Here is a 22,302-nt window from a genome sequence, read left to right as displayed (position 1 = left end):
GTATGCCCAGAACATGTCTCACTGCCCATCAAGGAAAGAACGACGTATTACATGGACAGACAGAATCCCTTACGAGAAGTACACCCAATAAAGGGCGAGGACAATGAGTTTAAACGTGTATATGTATATACGCCCATATCGAAAATAGAATTGTTAGAAATGAAGAAAGTGGTACCCAGTCATGACAAAGACCCAGCGGGTTTCCACCGAGAAATTAAAGACATGTTACTCATGGGAGAGTATACCTATCCCGACATTATGACAATATTAAAGGTATTAATGCCTGCTGGCATTTATGAAAAACTCAAGGAAAAAGAGTGGGAGGTGGGAGACCAAAAGATAGAATGGACAGCCTTAGAAGCAGAAGAAAAGGCCCGAACTGCAGGAGCAGGGCTTGGGGATAAAACTAAAGCACTACCAGGTTTACTAGTACAGGTACTGCCACGTTTATTAACCACGAAAAAGGAAGACTGGGGTGCAATCTCAGCCTGTAAACAAAAGCAAGATGAAGACACTAGTGATTTCTATGCCCGATTCGAAAAATGTTTTGGTATAAATAGTGGTATAAAAGCAAGTAGCGAGTCATACCCACATCTGTTTGTGACAAAATTAGTTGAAAATTCCTTGCCCCGGGTGAAGAATAGAGTATTAAAATTCGAGAGTACCTGGCAAGGTAATACCCCATCACAAATGTTACAAATGTTACAGTACCATTACAATAGAATTAGAGAGGAACAAGAACATGAGCAGAGACGCATGAAAGACACAAAAATGAAAATGCTAGTCTCCCAGACAGTTCCAGCTGAAGGTCATAAAAAGGGTACGACACAGTCCGGTGATTCAGCAGGACCTGTAAAAGGGACATGCAACTATTGTAAACAACCAGGTCATTACATACACGATTGCCCAGTCTTGAAGCGTAATATCGCCACAGGTAAAACACAAGAAAGACCACGGCCACCTAGACAGGATCAGAATGAACAAGGAGCACCGCAGCATGCCCAGTCCATGCCAGCTCCACAACAGTCTATACAGTTTGTGCCAGCTGCACCAGCGCTGCCTGTTGCTGCCACACAAACAACGACACGACAGCTGTACCAGACCGCACAGTATGACTATCCTGATTATCAACGATACGCATGAACTAGCCTAGAGAGGGAAGTTGACTTACCCCTTATCGAGGTCCCTGTAGACCAAGAAGGACCTTATGTACATAGTGAACTATTAGGCCAAGATAGAAAATTTTTACTTGATACAGGGGCAAGTCGAACAACTATAAAACGTAGTGAAGTTCCAGGGGCACCCCTCTCAGGCTCACAGAATATTTCCCTTGGTTTTTCAGGAAAACCTATTGTTAATGAAGTATCACAGCCTCTTCCACTTACGATAGGACCTTTGACCCGAACTACAGATTTATTGCTTACTAAATCATGTCCAGAAAACTTGTTAGGTATAAAAACTTTGAAAGCTCTAGGAGCTATAATATGTTGTTTTCCGGAAGGAGTAAGATTGTTTTTACGAGATTTCAAAGGGCACTATGTGTCCCGAGACATGGATTCTCGACTGCAGACTTTACCCACACATTTATGGGCACAAGGCCCTACAGATGTTGGTTGCATGAACATTACACCATATTGAGTCACACTAAAGGCAGGAGTGGTACTACCACGAATGCGACAATACAAGTTACCCCCAGATGCTGTAATGGCTTTACTGCAAATCATTGACGAGCTTATTGGCCAAGGAGTGGTTGTGGAGACCGACTCCAATGTATGTAATTCACCGATAATTCCGATTCTTAAACGAACTGATCCAAAGGCTCCACCAGTATATCGATTGGTTATTGATCTGCGCGAATTAAATAAATGTATTGTACCACAATACCCCGTAGTTCCAGACATCTCTTCATTACTGACAGCTATTGATTCCGAAGCAACATTCTTTACTGTAATTGATCTCAAGAATGCCTTTTTCAGCGTCCCAATAGATCCAGAAAGTCAATACTTGTTCGGATTTAGTTTAAATGGACGAAGCTTTAAATTCACACGCGCACCTCAAGGATTTACAGAAAGCCCCAGCATCTATAGCCAAGCACTGAAACGAGAACTTGACAGTATACACATGCCAGTCAACACTGCCCTGCTTCAATATGTCGATGATCTGCTGATCACCGCTAGAAACTAACCTGAATGTGAGAAAGCATCACTGACGGTTTTACAATTTCTAGCCGAAAAGGGGCACAAGGTGTCCCCTTCTAAGCTGCAATTCTGTGTCCAGCGAGTTGTTTACCTTGGTCACTCGCTGTCCAAGGAGGGAAGGCAGCTTACACCAGATCGCATCCAGCTAATTGCAAATATGCCAATACCCAAGACACAAAAGGAGGTGCGGGCTTTCATAGGCCTCACTTCATATTGTAGGCAGTGGATCCCTCAGTATGCATTTCTAGCAAAACCACTCATTCAATTGACAACACAGGAGGTAGCCACATCGACTGTTCTCCATTGGACTCAGGAACATACACACGCTTTTGAAAGTTTAAAGAAAGCTTTATGTCAAGCACCTGTCCTAGCAACACCATGTTACAGCAAACAATTTACGCTCTTTGTTACAGAACGCGAAGGTACTGCCTTGTCAGTACTCACACAGGAACAAGCAGGATCACACAAACCGTGTGCTTATTTTTCTAGTACATTAGATCCCGTAGCTCAGGCTCTGCCTGCGTGCCTGAAATCAGTGGCAGCAACAGCTTTAGCAATTAGACAAAGCGATGCCATAGTGTTAGGACATCCATTGACAGTACAAGTACCACATGCAGTAGAGGTTCTCTTGAACCGCACACAAACACAACACTTGACTGTAGCACGACTCACGGGTTACGAATTAACATTGTTTCAGCCACATATAGAAATCAGACGTTGTAGTACATTGAATCCTGCCACACTGTTACCTGTAAATGGAACAGACCCACTTGCACATGATTGTATTGAAGTTATCACTATCACGACGAAACCCAGGCAAGATTTGACAGACATTCCATTGTCAGACCCAGACCTGACGTTGTATGTAGATGGTTCATGTATGAGAACAGGTACAGGAGAGTTAGTGGCCGCATATGCAGTCACAACAGATACTGAAGTCATTGAAACAAACTGTATAAATACCTTGTCAGCTCAAGCAGCAGAGCTTATTGCTCTGACACAAGCCTGTATTCAAGCCACAAATAAAAAAGTCAACATATACACTGATTCACGTTATGCATTCGGAGTTGTACATGACTTCGGCGTGCTGTGGCGAGAGAGAGGTTATTTAACTTCTCACGGTGCCCACATTCAGCACGGACCCCTCATTCATGCCTTATTAGATGCAATACATCTACCCACTGCAATATCAATTATGAAATGTAAAGCTCATACGAAAGTTACTGATATTATTTCTCAAGGCAATGATCTAGCTGACAGAACAGCTAAACAGACTGCTCAAACTCAAACATCCGACATGACAAAGACAATAGTCCCGACACCAACACATTGCATGATGGTTAAGGATCCCGCTCTTGATGTAATTGACATACAGACACATGCTACACCAGACGAAATAAAGAAATGGACGGAATTAGGAGGGATCCAAACGGACCAGGGATGGATGACGAAGGAGAAATCTGTATGGTTTCTTCCTGACTCTATGGTCCAAGCTATCATAAATACAATACACAGTCCAGCGCATCTAGGAGAGAAAGCTATGCTAGACAGCATTCAACATATTTGGTTCAACAAACATTTACGAGCAGCAGCGAAGCAAAAAGTCCGTACCTGTATGATATGTTGTCAGTTTAACCCAGGTAAAAGCATCCCCGTAGAGCAGGGTGGATTTCAGCCTCCTGATCACCCTTTTGAAGTCCTCCAGATGGATTATATCCAGATGGAACGATGTCGAGGATTCAAATATGTTCTCGTAGTTGTCTGCGCTCTTTCCCGCTGGACCGAAGCTTATCCAGTATCAGATTACACTGCCCCGACCACTGCCAAGCAGCTAGTTCGAGAATTCTTCCCACGGTACGGTTTACCACGTGTTGTCTACTCAGATAACGGCCAGCCGTTTTCCTCCGAACTAATGAAACATGTTTCACTTCTGCTAGGATATCAGTGGAAGTTTCATTGTGTCCGACAACCCGAGGCAGCAGGTCTCGTGGAACGACATAATCAAACTCTGAAAATTAGATTGTCTAAAATATGTAGAGAGAAAGGTGTCGACTGGGTAGTAGCCTTACCCGTTGCACTCTTTTACATGAGAATGGTAGCGCACTCTCGAACAGGGCTATCTCCTTATGAAGTGGTCTTTGGTAGGCCACCAAATATGTGGGGGACGCCTATACCACGCAAAATAACTGATATTGACTGTAATATGCTGACAGATTACTTGGCTTCCTTGATGTCTGCACTACAATCTTGTCGTTCACAGGTAGCTGCAGCTTTTCCCGACAACACTGAGGTGAAACCCCATGACGTAATTCCAGGAGATTTAGTCTTAGTAAGGAACTTTGATCGGAAGTCTCAGCTGGATCCTAGGTGGAGGTCGCCTCAGCTGGTATTACTAACGACGAGGACAGCCGTAAAGATCGAAGGTCGAAAAGGCTGGGTACATTCAAGTCATATCAAGAAATTTCATGGACTACCATCGGATGTAAATACCACACCTCGTGTGTCTTCGCCCATTGACTCAAAACTTCCTTTGGTTGAATTAAATAGTCGTGAACTATATAAACTAAAACTCAGGTCTAACCCGTCAGGCAATTTGATTGTTTAAGTCCTCTCCAAGGTGAAGCGGTCGAATTTGTCTCTGACATGTATCCCTTAGACCTGTACAGAGAAAGAAACAAAAGGATAAAGCTGAAACGACATACGTACTGTAAATCACTGCGTAGTCATTGCACAGTGACGTTATTAATTCTGTTTTTCCTAAGTCTTTTAATAATTACTGCAAGTATATTGTTGCACATATGTTATCCTATTTTTAGACATGTTTATAATGTTACTGCTGAACATTCTTTTAGTGAATTACCTCCGCATGAATTGTCATACAGATTTGCGCTGCGCAATAACACTTTTATTAGTATGTTACATCATTCCCATCAGGTTAGCAATGCTACAAATTGTTGGATATGTGGCCGACTCCCTCCCTATCAGAACTATAAAGGAATTCTACCTCTCTTTCCATACCCGTTCACACACAACGGCTCCTGTGGAGCATGGTTTAGTTTAATTAATTCCCAAGATTCAAACTCCGCAGTTTATCAAGACAACGGGGTATGGGGAAATCTGAACTTAGTTTTACTTAAAGTCTGCCACCCCAACAAGGAGGGACTTCCCAAAAGAACAGGAACTGATCTAGAAAATGAAGTATATGGATTAGGTAATTTTACGCTTAATCTCTTGATCTTGAATGTCGAATCCGAAGCTACTCCAATTTTGCCCGCCATGTCAGTATTTCCAGTAAAAGGTGAATTATGTGTAAGAAAGAATGGTTCCATACATATGGGCCATAGTAGATGCACCACTGTAATAGAATTTAGTGATCAAGGCAAGTCGACATCTAGAGCTTCCCGCCATTCCTATTTTATATGTGGTCAGACGGCATATATACGTCTGCCTCTAGATTGGGATGGTACCTGCTACATCGGATTCCTTTTGCCACCTGTTTTTCTAGCTCCTCCTCCTGATTATCACAGAAATACTCATTTAGTACACAATAGAGAAAGGAGAGATCTCCCAATAGTCGATTACACTGAAACAGCATGGGAAAAATACACAGATTTCAATAAAGGTCTCTTTCCCTATATAGGTACCGTTACTAATAGTAAGCTGATACGTAGATTAACTAGAACCCTTGAAGCAGTAGTGAACGAAACTATTTCCGCCTTAGGCAATTTAACAGAAGAGCAGTCTGCTATGCGGATTGTTGTGCTTCAAAATCGTCTTGTCCTTGACGTCATCCTGGCCGATAGGGGCGGAGCTTGTAGGGTCATCGGATCAAGTTGTTGCATTTTCATACCAGAAAATGCGCCATCTGTATATAAAGCCATAACTCGCCTTCATAAGATTGTAAGCCAGATACACCAGAGTCCAGGCACCTGGACTTGGTCCGGTTGGTTTTGGAGTGTATTATCTACCTTTGGATGGAAGGTCCTATCCTTCCTAGGTATTGGCTTTCTCATACTATTCAGTTGCTGTCTATGTCTACAATGTGGACCAGCGATCTGTGGTCTGTGTGCCACCTCGTGTATCCCACATCCAAGTTTTCGTTCAAGATCCCGGAAGAAGAAAGAAGAACAAATGATGTTATATGAACAGATCGATGGATTGATGAAGATTGATATCTCTTAACGGGCAAGTAGGGGACAAGGAGGGAATGTGGAAATATGGATTTTCCTGGTCAGTTATGTCCCCTATCTTGGACCCCAACGGTTTCATGTATAAATCACAAGTACATGTATGTTTCCTCCAGTTCCAATTATGAAGACGCAAACACATGTACGTCCACCGCCAACATGTCCTCTTTCAGATCCGCCATGAATGGGCCGGATATTCCATTCCTAAGTATGAAAGGCCACCGCCTTTATATGGTTCACTTATCCCATTTTACAGTTCAGGCGAGTAGGCCCTGATTCTGCCATCAAGCCTTTTTCTGCCTTCTGCCTCTGAAAGCTCCAGTCTGAGCCTGCATCTGTGACCATGAACTTTGTCTCATTCCCTGCGCGGCTCACGGTGCCTGACATCAGCTTGCTGCCTGCCAAGAACTGTATTTCACCTTCGAAATTATCTGCTCCGCTCCCTGCCCAATGCATTCCTGTCTAGTAGTTTAAGTAAACATTCTTCCAGCTACCGAGCAAAGGCCCGGCTTCTCTGTCTTTATGCAAGTAATTCATAGCCCTATTACCATGGAAGACTTCTGCCCTCGCATCTAGTGTAGACACTTAGACGCGTGTACACGCACTAACAGTCAGTATAGTCAGTATAGAATAAGATTCTACTCTAAGAGACCTCTCTTTTGGATAACATAGTTCTTTAAACATAGGATGTTAGATATGATTTGGGATTAGGTTGACTTGACCCTCCAGACATCTGTCGCCACATGTAGAGTTAAATGTCAAATCCCCTTCACCCCCTAGTCGCACGTCAATCATACGTCATGCTGCTGCGCGCGCATTTCTGCCAAGTATTTCTGCTGACATTGCAAAATTCTTTCATGGAACCACCCTATTATGACATCATACCTGATGACGTTCTTTAATTACACCCAGTTACGCCCACTTTTGCTACGCATGTATGTTCTATCTCTGCTATCAATTGTTACGCCTCCTGCATTTGCTTCACTGTAATGCCTATTGTATAAAAGTGATTACTTATTAATAAAGTATGTACTTCACTTCCTGAGCCTCCGTGGTGATGGAACCTGGAGTCCACGATTTCGAAATCGTCCATTGGAATAAAGCCCGTTCCTAACCTCTAATATCACGGATTTTGCCTCTTATTTTACTGAGCTATTTGTATTATTTTTCTGTATCAAATTAAGTCCCGGTAATTAAATTATTTACCACACAACACTACATCTGTTAATTGACCCTGTGACTGATTCCACTGATGTGCTAAGCATTCCTGTAGAGGACAATTGTGTAGTCTTTTGTGAGGCACTACTGCGATACATGAACGCAAATTAGTCGCACACTGCTCGTCACACCAGCAAGTTGCCCCAAAGGACTGTGGTGAATGTAGTGGCGACGGCGAGTACACCTATGCCACGAAGTGTAAAAAGAAAATAGTATGTGTTGCATTTAGCCATCCTTGGACACGTGTTTCGAGGTAGTTGCCTCTCGTCAGCAGGATCCAGGCCAACGGGCTGACGAGCCTTGGACCTGCACCTGCGCGCCATGAGAGGTACTCTACCTGTTTTAATTACATTTTGGCAGTCCACGCGGCACCCCTTTACACTGACCTGCTCCCTGCTGACGAGAGGCAACTACCTCGAAACACGTGTCCAGGGATGGCTAATGCGACACATACTTTTTTACATACACCGTGGCATAGGCGTACTCGCCGTCGCCACTACATTGACCACAGTTCCTTGGGGCAACTTGCTGGTGTGACGAGCAGAGTGCGACCAACTTTTGATTCATTTATTACGGCTCCCTTGAGCCAACGGGCTAACGAGCCTTGGACCTGCACCTGCGCGCCATGAGATGTACTCTACCTGTTTTAATTACATTTTGGCAGTCCACGCGGTACCCCTTTACACTGACCTGCTCCCTGCTGACGAGAGGCAACTACCTCGAAACACGTGTCCAGGGATGGCTAATGCGACACATAATTTTTTACATTACCCGGGGCATAGGCGTACTCGCCGTCGCCACTACATTGACCACAGTTCCTTGGGGCAACTTGCTGGTGTGACGAGCAGAGTGCGACCAACTTTTGATTCAACTATTGCGATACATGAAGCCATCATTCCTAACAGTTGCATAAAAGTTTTGGTTGTTAAGGTTTGATTGGCTTGAAACTGTAATATGTTGTAATATTGCGAATTCTGGCTGCACTGGGAGAGGCTAGAGCCGTGTGAGTGTTGAGAGTCGCTCCCAAATAAGATTGTATTTATAAAGGTTGTAGATGAGACTTTTGGGCGTTGACTGTGAAGCCCAATCGGTGGAGTAAGTTTAGCGTAGGCTGAGTGTGTTTTAGACACTTTTGGTGTGTGCTGGCTTTGATGAGCCAGTCATCTAAGTAAGGGAAGATGTGAATTTGTTGTCTTCTGAGATGAGCTGCCACTACTGCTAGACATTTGATAACACTCTGGGAGCAGCAGTTACTCCACATGGGAGAACTTTGAACTGATTAGTGTTTGCCTGCTATCCGAAATCTGAGATATTTGCGATGAGCTGGATGGACCTGAATGTGAAAATATGCATCTTTTAAGTCTAGTTGGGACATAAAATTGCCTTGTTGTAGAAGTGGAAGCACCTGTTGGAGCGTTATCATATGGAAGTGTTCTGACAGTATGTACAGGTTTAACAATCTGAGATCCAAAATTCGTCTTAAGGAGCCGTCCTTTTTGGGGATTAGAAAGTAAAGAGTGTACACCCCTGAACATTGGTACTGTAAAGAAAGTGGTTCAAGGCTGCCTTTTCAAAAAGAGATTGCAACACATGTTTGAGTAACTGTAAGTGGTCTGAAGACAAGTAGTGAGTGTGAGGTGAAATATTTGAAGGCTTGGCAGTAAGCTCCAGGCAATAACACTGTTACCAAACAGGTGTTGGTTACCAAAATGGATATTTAAAATGGATTGCCGAAACTCACGTTTAAACCCTGGAATCCTAAGCCATGCATGCCTTCTGAGGAGAATGCTGGTATTTATCTCCCTAGCCGTGGTATCAGCAGCATCTAGAGCACATCTGATAGACTAGTTAGAAACGAGTTTGCCCTCCTGAACGAACTCTTGCGCCTTGCTTTTGTGTTCGTCTGAGAGATATTGGAGCAGTTGCACTGTTGTACCTAGCTAGTAGGCCCTGTGTGTTTGCGATGCGCCACTGGTTAGCGGCTTGAGCAGCCACTGGTTTCCCCGAGGCATCTATAAGCTTAGATTCCTTGTCTGGGGGAGGTGCATCACCCAATGTTTGTGAATCAGCCCTTTTGCAACCATTGGACACCAATAGGGAATCAAGAGGTAATTGTACTTCGATGAACATAGGATCAGATGGGCACGTTTTATAGTTTTTATCGACCTTGGGAGTTAAAATACGTGCTTGCACAGGGTCTTTGAAGACGTCATCTGAATACCTCATCATGCCCTTTAGCATAGGGAGTGTTTGACTTGACCCGTGAGTGGACCCAAGAGTTTCAAATAAAAAGTCTTCCTCTAAGGACTCTTTATGTAAGGCCACGCTGTGGTACAATGCTGCTCCGGCAAGAAGTTCCTGATAAGCCACATTATCGTCCGGGGGTTGATGACTTTGCAGGGTAAAGGTCTGGGTTAGTATACAATGGAGGGTCGATGGTGTAATCATTCCATAGGTCTACAGGCAAATGAGTGTCTTCTTCATGAATATCATCCCCTTCCAGCTGTGTATGTGGAGATCCCAGAGGTGTTATATGTAAAGGATCTCAAATTGGTAAATGTGGAGAAGATGGTAGAGGCGGGGGAGGGGTATTGCGAGACAGGATAAGCAGGGCTGGTAGCCCCGTCTTCTTTCTTCTTCAGAGGGAGGGGACCTCTGAAGGAAGTTTGCATTTGGCTTATGTTTTAGCAGAAATGTGTACAATATCAGGGTTAATATAAATCTTCTTTTGTTTAGGATCCAATTTACCTTTCGAAAGGTCTAAAATGGGTTCGAGAGGCTTGGAGAGGCAGTATTCCGATTTCGGCGCCGAGAAAGATTTGCTGGGTCAAAGTCAAAGATTCAGGCCGACCGCGATGAAGCCCTGCTCCGCTACCTCTCGCAGTAGGTCTGTCACAGTTTTTACCTTTTGGAGCTTTACTTCCCGAGGTCTCTTGAAGTCTCAGCCAGTCCGGAATCGGTGATGGTTCGCCAGATTGCCTTGCGTCGAGCTCCCAGTCAAACGTATGGAAGCTCGAACTCCGGAGAGTTCCAGTGGGATAAACAAAGGTTCCAGGCCGACACGCAGTTGCTCCCGGTCACCTTTTCTTTGTTTGGGCTTAGCAACTTTTACGGAGCTTTTTCTCACGGGGTCCCTCAATGCTCTTCACCAGGCCGGATTCCGTGAGGGTTCACTGGCCTTGGATTTCGACTACTCCCGGTTAAACTTTGGAAGTAGGACCTACGGAGCTTTTCAGCGGGACAAACCTGGACGGCAGACCGGCTCGTGGTTGAAGGCAGGCAGCTTGGTTTGCCTGGTTGAGTCGGTCCCTTTATAGAGCTTTTTTCTAAAGTTGCTCCAAACTGCTTGAACCTCTTCCTGAAGTTCCACAGAGGGTCCCAAAGTGCCTCAAACTCACTCCAAGGGTCTGGAAGCTCCAAGATGGTCCTTGAAAGTTGAGGACTTCCGTTCCCACAATCCATTTGGACAAAACCCTTACAAATCAACTGGTAGTTCTCCAGGCTGAGGATCCTTGGTGGTGATGTTCCTGGTGAGGTCTGTTACCCTGTAGCTTGCACGGAGTCCACTCTTTAGCCCTTTTACAGCAAGGTAATCCACAGGCTGTAGTTTCAGATGGTGCAGAAGGTGCTGTCTTTAGAGTGCAAAGCGGTACAAAAGGGGGTGGTAATGGACGGAGCATCAGAACCAATCAAACACTCACACCCCGTCAACAGATCTGGGTTTGATCCATCACCGTTCTTTAGCCCACTCTGCCACCCCAGTTCAGACATGGCCATATGCAAATCAGTCTGACCCTGTGCCTCATGGGAACAGTCCAGCCCGAACTGCCAAGCCATGCCTTCCCTGGACCGGAAACAAGCTTCCTAGGACCGGTTTCTGGCATTTCAGACGTGAGTCCCTTGCTCACTTTGCCACTGGATTCAAGCAAGCCTGGCTGAAGACGGCTGAAATGCCAGAAACCGGTCCTAGGAAGCTTGTTTCCGGTCCAGGGAAGGCATGGCTTGGCAGTTCGGGCTGGACTGTTCCCATGAGGCACAGGGTCAGACTGATTTGCATATGGCCATGTCTGAACTGGGGTGGCAGAGTGGGCTAAAGAACGGTGATGGATCAAACCCAGATCTGTTGACTGGGTGTGAGTGTGTGATTGGTTCTGATGCTCCGTCCATCACCACCCCCTTTTGTACCGCTTTGTTCGCCATAAGTTGGCAGGGTATGCTCAGACGTGAGTCCCTTGCTCACTTTGCCACTGGATTCAAGCAAGCCCGGCTGAAGACGGCTGAAATGCCAGAAACTGGTCCTAGCAAGCTGGTTTCCGGTCCAGGGAAGGCATGGCTTGGCAGTTCGGGCTGGACTGTTCCCATGAGGCACAGGGTCAGACGGATTTGCATATGGCCATGTCTGAACTGGGGTGGCAGAGTGGGCTAAAGAACGGTGATGGATCAAACCCAGATCTGTTGACTGGGTGTGAGTGTTTGATTGGTTCTGATGCTCCGTCCATCACCACCCCCTTTTGTACCGTCTTTAGAGTGCAGGCCTTAGGAAATGCACATCAAACTTCCAGCATGGGCCGTCTTGCTTTCTTATGTTTCAAGCAGCAGATCTGAGGGGCTCTGCCCTTCTCAGATACGTATTCCAATTTCTCTGGGTCAAGCAGGAGGTCACTCCTGTCCAATGGGCTGCAGGGTACCTCACAAAGGTCTGAACACTTCCTGCAGAGTGGGGCATTATTTTGTCCCAGAGTGCACCAATTCTTTCAAATTCATAATGGCTGATTTTCCAAGGGAGAGAAGAGCTGTCTAAACACACCCCTAGGATGGATAATCTCCAGTCTCTACCCCTTGCATCTGCTCATTCCTTCCTTAATCATAGCATCATGTGGCTGAGGTCAAAAGAGTGGGGTTGTAAATTACACTGGTGTCTTCGCCTTCCCTTGAAGTCCATTGTTTACGACTCCTCCCCCTGCACTGACATTTCTGTGTAAAATAACACTGCCCACCCAGCAGAGCAGGTCAAACCCAGAGGCTCTTTATCACCTCTTCAAAGCAGCCTGGCTAATCCACTTAACTCTAATCAAACAGGACAGACCACTGGAAGGTTGAATCTGGATTTACAAACAAGGAAGTCTTATAACTTGTTGTATGTACATTTTCGGAGAAATCCAACAATATATTGTTGGAGTCATTAATACCATTCTAGTAAGTCTTTGAATGGTGCTTTTAGCCTTCTCCTATCAAGAGTTATTAGTTAATAACTTCTTGTCATCTTAACATATGTGGCAGGGGAGTTGCAATGGGAAAATGACTTGGGCCATGTTTCCAGCACCAGAGCTTATAAAAACATATTTTATAAGAACTCTACATATATCGATAGGACACCCACCCCAGGAACACCTAGGGGAGACTTTAGGGGTTCTGAATATGTAAAAATATTGCAGATCCTCCCTCCACCGTGCTCCTACCACCAAAGTCGATTTTGGCAGCACTTTATCACAATGTGGGGAGTGAAATGTGCAATTCTACTTACCCAGGGCATATAAAACTCATTTGATAAGGGTCCTCCTTATAAACACATGATCCCACACCCCTGGGACACCTAGGGGAGACCCTGTGGGTACCTAATATGCCCGAACATTGTAGGTCAACCATTTTTAAGTGCCCCAAACACCAAAGTCGAGTTTGGGCACAATTTACGTTTTAAAAGCAGACCTGCAACAGAGCCACTTCTAAACTGACCTCAGGCTTCAGCAGTGCACACATGCAAGTGCAGAAAGGGCTTCTGGCCTCTAAACTGCCGTGCCCCATTATATACTAGGGACAGATAGGTAGTTTCAATCCCCCTGCCCTATTTTGTACTAGGGCCTTATAGGGTAGGTCATGTCAATCACAGGGGTACCCCAACCCACAGTTTATTCTAGTGTATGTAGGTGTTTTCACTGTATTCTAAATGTGTCTCTTTGAGCATAGCACTGGCCCTGGTTAGGCAGAGCCCTGGGTCAGTTAGTAATTTATCACCAGTATCAGTCAGAAAAAGTTAGGAAGTGCCCAGGGCACAGGCTCCCTTTCCAACACCGGAGAATAGGGGAACGCATACGATAACAATACCGTCGAGGGTAAAGTGAATTGCGCACCGAGGGAAACCTGAAGAATGGTTTTGAACCGGAGCGCAGCAATATACTTCTAAACCCGATGGCGGAAAAAAACAATCTAACAATGGAGTCGATGCCCATGCACGCTATCACCGAAAGAAGGAATCACCATACCTCGTGACTGGAAAGACTTCTTTGAAGGAAAACAACTTGCAAACATCTGGACCCAACACTAGATTGCAGGAGTATGCAAAGCATGTGTAGCTACAGCACACATGCCTGGAACACTAAATCCAGGAGTTAAAGGGAATGGAAGGAAATAGCCAATGTGCTACTTACTTCTGGTGTGTCTACACCCCCTAAATGACCACTTCCGGTTGGGAGTGGGCATACCCCTCACCCAGTGTATCTAATTTCACAAAAACACCATGATGGTAGAATTCTACTTTTCGTGTTTACTTCAGGCAGCCCATCTTAGGGGTGTAACTAGCCTGATAGTGAACGTGCCTCATGACTTGCTAATTTACCCTCCTGCCATAGTAACAGATGGGCCAGAGGCAAGGCATTTCCCCTGTCTAAGAGAAGCCAGGGTTGCATATCGAAGGCGGCAGAGGCCTTTGAAGTCTCCTGCCTCGATATGCTGATTACTGGCCATCCTGCTTGGAGGAGGTGGCAACACCTCCGGCCAGAGCAGGCACTGTTTCTGACCTCAAAGAGCGTGGGCCCTCAATTCCTGGGGGTCAGAAACCTGTCTGTGGTGGCAGGCTGGTCTACACCAGTCAGTCAGTACATTAGAGGGTGGTAAGTTTTCAGGGGTCACCTCTAAGGTGCTCTCGCGGTGCATTCCTTAATAAATCCACTACTGGCATCAGTATGGATTTATTAAGACAAGGTGTTTGATGCCAAACACCATACGTTTCAGTGAAGCCAGCCTGTATCTGGGGAACTCATAACCGCCAGTGCCTAGTACAAGTAGTTAAGATGGCTTCACTGTTCACTTATACTATCTAGTAATTAAAGTAGACAGCATAGGGGCACATCTGCTCATGCAGATATGACCACACTAGTAATACAATGCACCCTGCCTTAGGGCTGTACGGGAGACTTGCATATATTGCATGCAGTATCTGGGGACATGGCACACAGGATGTGTGCCATGTCTTGTTGTCACATTTGTCTGCACCATTTCACAAAGCCTGCAATGGCAGTCTGCCCGAGTTTGGTGGTGGGACCCTTAGGGTGGCACAATACATGCTGCAGCCCTTAGGGACTGCTCTTTAGTACCATATCCTAGGTACCAGGAGTACCATTTACTAGGGACTTACAGGGATGCTAAAGGGCTTGCCACTTATGGAACAATTTTAGTTATCTTGTTTTTGTTAAACAACACAGGCACTGGGGACTTGGTTAGCAGGAACCTAGTGCACCTCAGTCAAAGTTGCATCAAAAACCAGACAAAAAGGGGTACTTTCCTACACTCATGCATAAATCAGATAGACTCAAACTAAAGGAATGCTGGAAATCAAAGATTCAAAGTGCATTATTATAAACAAAAAATATGCATCATTCTGCACATTTTTTAAATTCCGATGCCACTGACGCTGTGGAAGCAAAAAGTAGATGTACTTCAAAATCTTACTTTTCACAATTGTTGATGCTAGATGGTCTTGTCAACAAAACCACCACCTACACCCGTCGAGCAAGACTTATTCAGGACGAGCTATTTTTAGGGACTAATCCCCCTTTCTGACGAGTTGAAAATCCTCTAACTTAGTCACAGAACAAAAAGTAAATGTAGGAAGACAAACTGACTTTTGAACTCTATCTCTGAAAGCAGAGCAAATGTAACAAGATAACAAGATTTAAAAGCATCTTTATTGCACACAAAATGAAAGAGCAATAAATATGCCTTTAAACCTTGTTATCTTGTCACATTTGGTGGCTTTCAAAGACAGATGTCGGAAGTTAGTTTGTTACATTTATGATTCATTCTGTGACTTAAATTAGAGCATTTTGTAAAGTGAACTGTATGACAGTTGAACTGTGCAAAGCATGTTAAATGAAAGGCTGTAAGATGTCAGACTTTTTTTAACACAACACTGAAGTAGCTAAGTGAACTATTCAGACATTTCAAATATATTTCACTAGTTATGAAGACCCATATTTGTAATTTTGTGGCAAAAAAATATTTTTAAAGGATCAAAACAAATTAGAACACTTTACTTGGTGATGTGCAAATTTTAAATATTTTCGCTGAAACCCATTTTCCAAATATTGTTTAGGCGCTACTATCAGTAAAACTACACGTTAGTGGGAAGATTTTGAGGCCATTTCAATGGAAAATATGCTATCGGTAAATGACAGTGCACTACCACATGGTAATATATTTATGAAAGGTGAGCTTTTAAACATGAACTGGGAATTTTTACTGCTCCTGCCCAGATGACAACGCTATTAGAGAACTAAGAGGCCAGCGAGGGATCATTTATACCCTATATATGGAATTGATTCTTGCTATACATAGAGCAAACATTTAGTCTAGTAAAGAAAAATAGTTTTTTTGTACAGCAGAAATAGTTAAGTTGCAGATTTGAAGTGGCTCTCATGAGATACTAAAGAAAAAAGCGGCTGCATAAGACAAAATATTTGCCTAGGATCACACAACCTGAGACCAGTTCACGGGTCATGTACATTACAGTTAGGTTGAGTCGATTAATAAAGTTACTAGACCTGCAGGTCGAGTAACATTATTATGATTTTTCGAGCCCCGATACATAAGGTGTTGTTTTACAGTGAAATATTGGCAGTACAATTAAAAGCTTAAGAATGTATCAAACCTGTAAAGGTGAGATTCGCAGTATTACTTGCAGTGTTGGAGGATGAAGAGAAGGTCACTGTTGGTTTGGTGACTGATGTGGCTACTGTTGTCAATGGTGAGGAGGTTTTCGAGCTTGACGACACCTTAGAAATTACAGTACTGAGAGTGGACAGGTCCAATACAGTGGGGCGTAGTCTGCCTGTAATGTAGGCAGCCAGTCTGTTAGCTGGATGCAAAGCCCCCATCTGCCCTAACAATAGTTTAGCCTGTGGATAGCTTTTTCCATTAACCTGCAAAAAAAAAAAAAAAGAATTACGATGAATGTCAAGAATGCTCATATTTTATGACATTAGATCATATTTGCTGCACTTCAGAAAAAAACTTTGAACGACCTATAATTATTTTAACTCATTACCACAACTGATGTTGTTACACATGTATGCATATCATGAAAATCATGGAAATTTGATACTACAATAGAGGTTTCCAAAATAACCGGTGGCTGCTTCTGCAGAGGTTAAAGGGGCACCGCAGGAGAAGGGAGCCTTCTGTTCCCTATCTGTTAGGTAAGAAACAGCTCCTGGGCCTTTGCCGGCAGTTCAGAACACTTATGAGGAGATTAACTAACAGTTTTTACTGCTGGCAGGTGTGGCTACTAATACTTAAGTTATGTGGCCTTATCCTGTCACAACTAAAAGAGGTCCTTGGGCCTCATGTACTAAGGGTTTTAGTGAACACAAAGCATATCATTGGGGTAATCAGAGAGTTTGCGAATGTTAAAACCCTTTCTGAGATGTACTAGACCTGTTTAACAATGAGGAAAAGGTTTTCAGAATCGTGCAATGGGATAAGGAAACAATTACAAATTGGTATTTGGAAAGGTTTTTAAAAGTGTCCCTTCCAAAGACCAATTCCTTATGGTATGTATTAACATTCTCCTACCGAAAGGAGGTAGTAACCCATTAGCAAATGGGAAGAGGTACCTAAGGAACCCTCTCCTCTTTGTGGATGTTAACAAAAAAACTTTTCGGAGCAAACAGCGGTCCATGGTTTACACCTTAAAAATAAAAGGCTTGTTAAACATTTTCATTCATTATCTTCCAAACGTATCCTGTTTTCATTTTAGGAAAATGGCCGTTTTTTAAAAAAATTTTTTTTTAAAGATTGCCTTATTTAAAAGAAATCACAGACATGGTGGACTGCTGATCCCAGCAGGCCAGCATCCCTAGCATTGTGGCCAATAGCAATTGGCTGTAATTTGATACCTACCTCATTAATATTAATAAGGTAGGTTGAATTGTGACTCACCATAATTCTGTACTTTGTGAACCGTCCTGTTAATATATAGGTCAGTACGCAAAATAGAAATGCATTTGATAAACGTTGGTAAGCAAATTGAGACCACTTTACGGAATGCATTTTTTTTTTAGTACTTTAGGGCCCACCATCCTCTTTTTTTTTTTTTTAATACTGAATTGGTCTTTTGCGAGTTGCTCTGGTGAGGTGTGTCTTAAGAGTACTAACACTGCATGGTTTCATCTATAGGGCAATTGTAACACTATTACTATTGCCCATTATGCCCGCTAGCATATAGTGCGCCAACGAATGACCTCCACTTCCGTTTGTCTTAAGCAAGTTTCTGTACGGTGCCCCAGCTATGGTTCAGGGTCTTCATTTCTGTTTCCTGCCTTTCTTCCATTGCCTTCTGGGGTCGAGTGGCGAGCTGTTCTTGTAATGGAGTTTTATTGTCTTCTGTTAGGGTGTCCTACCCATGTCCATCTTCTTCTCTTAACAAAGGTGTTCATGCTCTTTTGCCTGAATCTGGAGAGTAGTTCCTGGTTGGACATGGTTCACAGCCAGAAAATGCTCAAGGTTCTTCTTAGGTAACTTGTGTGGAAGGCTGACAGTTTGGTGATGTCGCTTTTTGCCAATTGCCAGCATTCGGATCCATACATGAGAAAGTACAGAACACAGCTCTGGTAAAGCTTCCGCTTGGTGTCAGTGCTATTCTGAGATGCCCTCCTTAGGAAAGTGCCCCTTTTTGAATGGATGCCCCCCACTTTTTGAGAACTGTTGATGTACTTTAACTGAGTGTGCCCTGGGTTTCTGCCAACCAGGTATCCAGGGCCTATGTTCTTTCCCTAAACTGTACTGTTGCAAAACCCAATTGGCAACGCTCTGGCCACATGAAAGTCCCTTGTAAAAGGTACCATAGGTACCAAGGGCACTATGACCAGGGAACGCCTCTCAGGGGAGCAGCACTTATTGTGCCACCCTTAGATGGCCTGTACCTACACCTACATACACACACACACCTACACCTACACACACACACACCTACACACCCCGTGTTTTGGTGCAGAAAAAAGTGAAGAGCCATGCCTACAACCCACTGCCCTTGTATAAGTAAGCCACCCCTCTACCTGGGTACACTATACCAGTGGTGAAGGTACAGGTGCATGAGCCCTGTACCCCTACAGTGTCTAAGTCAATTCTTAGACATTGTAAGTGCAGTAATGCCATAAAGAGTATACGGTTCCAGGAGTTTGTCGTTACGAACTCCACAGCACCATAATGGCTTTACTGAAAACTGGGAAGTTTGGATTCAAACTTCTTAGCACATCAAACCCACACTGATGCCAGTGTGGAATTTCATGAAAAATGCATTCAGATGGCATCTAAGAGATGCCCCTGACAAAAACGACCTACGTCTGCTCGCCTGCTGCCACTACCAGACATGTTTCTGGACCTCTGGGTCGAGAGCCTGCCACTCTCGGCGTCCTGAAACAATGCACATCCTGGGATGAGGTGCCAAGCCTCCTCTCCCAGGATGGGCAGGGGAAGCTTTAAAGGCTTGCCGGCTTTGTGAGCTACCCCAGTTATTTGCTGCTCCCAGCAACTGACCCCCACTGGTTCTGACCCCCACTTTGGGCAGGAGAATCAGCGGGAAAACCAAGTTAGGAGGAGAGGTGTGCCCACCTTTGCCAATCCCACCCCTCAGGTGGGGGAGGCAAGGTGAAGCAAAACTCTCAGTCCCTGCCATCTGGCAGATGGGGGGGGACCCAGCCATCCTGACTGAGGCTAATGCCGCCCTCCCAGTGGAGGGTGGCATAATAGATAATAGGGGGTAAAACTACCCCAAGGAAGGGACCCATTGGTCCCGACCTGTACCTACCTGTAATACCCCTAAATCTAGTATTTAGGGGCAACCCTGAACTTTGCCTCCTCAGAAAAGAAGAGAGAAGAAGAATGACCGAAGAAGCTGTGCTTAACTAAGAAGAGGAGAATGTCCATTAACTTGGTCCCGGCCCCAGCCCTACCGGCCTGTCCCCACTTTGAACCTGCTCCAGCGAAATCCTGGCATTTTCTGCAGCCAGCAGCCTCCAAGAACCCGGAGGACCTGCCCTGCCTCCCCAAATTAAGAATTTGTCTCCCGTGAGCACTGGATTTGCTCACCCATACAATCTGGCTCCGGCCAAATCAGCAAGTCTGCACCACTCTGCACCTGACACACAGGGCCAGAGTTAGGGTGGTCCAACACCACGTGGAGGTCTCTTCCGGCGAACCTGACCTTTTTTTGCCTGATAGCTGATGCACTTTTCCTTGTTGTGCCCTGGGCTCCTGCCAATCAGGTGCCCAGGGCCTGTGTTCCTTCCCTAAAAACTGCCTAACAGCCAAAACCCAAATTGGCAAACCCTGGCCACATGTCAGCCCCTGGTAAATGGTACCCTAGGTACCCAGGGCCTTGTGACCAGGGAAGGCCTCTAAGGGCTGCAGCACTCATTGTGCCACCCTTAGAGGCCCTGTACCCTAACACACACACACTGCTCTTGCAGGCTGAGTGTCTGGATACAAGACAAAACAGAGAGTCGACATGGCACACATCCCTGTATGTCATGCCCACAACCTACACTGCCCTGGCATCCATCAGCCACCCCTCTAGCTGGGTGCCCTATGCCAGTGGTGTGGACACAGAGGCAGGAGCCCTGTGCCCCTACAGTACCCAGGTCCATTCCTGGGTCCTGTAAGTGCAGTGCTGCCAGCTAAGAGTATTAGGTGCTGGGAGCGTGTCAAACACGAACTCCACAGCACCATAATGGCAGCACTGAAGACTGAGAAGTTTGGTATCAAACTGCTCAGCACATTAAATCCACACTGATGCCAGTGTGTGATTTAATGTAAAAAGCACCACAAAGGGCATCTTAGAGAGGCCCCCTGAAACCTAAACCTACAATCCACGTCTGTTCTGAGGCTGCCTAGGCTGCCACACAGCAGACATGTTGCTGGACCTCTGGGTAGGAGAGCCCCTGCTCTCCTGGGTCTGCAACAATGCACATCCTGGGCGAGGTGCTAAATCTCCTCCCCCAGGATGGGCAGGGGGAAGCTTCAAAGGCATTCTGCCTCTGTGAGCTTCCCCGGGCCACTGCAACCCCCCACTCTGGCGGGAAGCTTGGCCGGAAACCCCAAATAAGGACAGGGGATGTGCCAGCCTGCCAACCCCACCCCTCAGGTGGGGGAGGCGAGGTGAAGCACATCTCCGAGCTCTCGCCATCTTGAAGATGGGAAGCCCTGCCCAATCAGGACTAGACTCCTGCCCCCCTCCCACAGGAGAGAGGCAGGATAGGGGGTGTCCCCACCCCAGGACAGGGACCCATTGGCCCCTGCCCTTCACCTACCTGTAACGCCCCTAAATCTAGTATTTAGGGGCACCCTGAACCTTCCTTCCCCAGATCCCAGATTCGAAACTACAAGAAGAACAAGAAGAACAAAGACCTGCCCTGCAGCTGCTAAAAAGAAGTAGACACCAACTGCTTTGGCCCCAGCCCTACTGGCCTGTCGACCCTCGAACCTGCTCCTGCTCCAGCGCGGCATCTCTCGTGGCCAGCAACCTCACCAACCCCGGAGGACCTGGCTACCTTTTGGCTCTAAGCCCCTGGGACTCCCATGAGTAGAGGCTCTACTCGAAACCTATCTCTAACGCCTTGCAGCAGCCCGGAACCGCGAACCCAGCACACTCTGAACCAGCCGAGCCTGGCCAGTGCCGGAGTGAACAAAGACCCTGAGGACGACCCAACGGCGACTGTGACCCCGAGTCCGGCACCCAAGGACCTCCCTCGACATTCCTGAAGAAGCCTGCAGCCTCAGAACCAGGTGCCCCCCCAACCGCGATCAACTGAGGGTAAGATTTCCCGACACCTAAAGGCACCCCTGCACGCGGCGCCCCACGGCCCCCTGTGTCCAACCCCGGGGTACCTACCTATCCTCCAACTACCCAACTTACCTCTCGAAGTGGTGGTGGCACCTGAAGAGTCCTCGTCCCCGAGCTTGCAGTCTTTTTCCTAACCGGAGATTTCCCATTGACATCCATTGAGCGCCCGAAGGCTCAAAAGCACTCTGCACCCAGCCGCCCGAGTGGCCCTGGCTGTGAAAACTCTACTCCTTCCTACTTCCCCACTTGCCCTGAGTAAGTGACCAGGAGCCCAGCTCCCACAGCTGCGTGGCTTGCCAGTCAGCAGCCACCAAACAAGGCCCCCCTATCCCTCATAGGATAACATTGGGCCTAACTCTCTCTGCACCCGGCCGCCCTAGAGCCGCTGAGGGTGAACCAACTGTACCTACCTGACCCTGGGAGACCCCTGAGTCTGTGCCCAGAACCTCAACTCTGCCAGTCGAGTACTTACCCTTAAACCGCAAACTCTATTTTCCTCATAGGGTAACATTGACTGGCTTTTTCCTGAAATTTCTTCTAAGTGTGGACTTTTTAAATCTTCAAATATTCACCAAGAATCAGCCGA

General features: G+C 45.8%; 1 protein-coding gene across 5 annotated transcripts in view; it reads right to left on the bottom strand.

Annotated features, from left to right (window-relative positions):
* The window catches only part of MGA (MAX dimerization protein MGA), a 1,048,942-nt gene that overhangs the window by 339,254 nt on the left and 687,386 nt on the right, over window positions 1-22,302 (bottom strand). For all 5 annotated transcript variants that reach the window (XM_085627074.1, XM_085627072.1, XM_085627075.1 and 2 more), the window contains exon 14: window positions 16,527-16,797. In XM_085627074.1, the coding sequence (XP_085483200.1) occupies window positions 16,527-16,797 (271 nt within the window). The remainder of the gene's footprint in view (window positions 1-16,526; window positions 16,798-22,302) is intronic.

The sequence above is a fragment of the Triturus cristatus genome, chromosome 9 (genome assembly GCF_964204655.1).
Source record: "Triturus cristatus chromosome 9, aTriCri1.1, whole genome shotgun sequence".
Classification (NCBI taxonomy): Eukaryota; Metazoa; Chordata; class Amphibia; order Caudata; family Salamandridae; genus Triturus; species Triturus cristatus.
The sequence above is the reverse complement of the archived record's forward strand: the minus strand, read 5'-3'. Positions and strand labels throughout refer to the sequence as shown.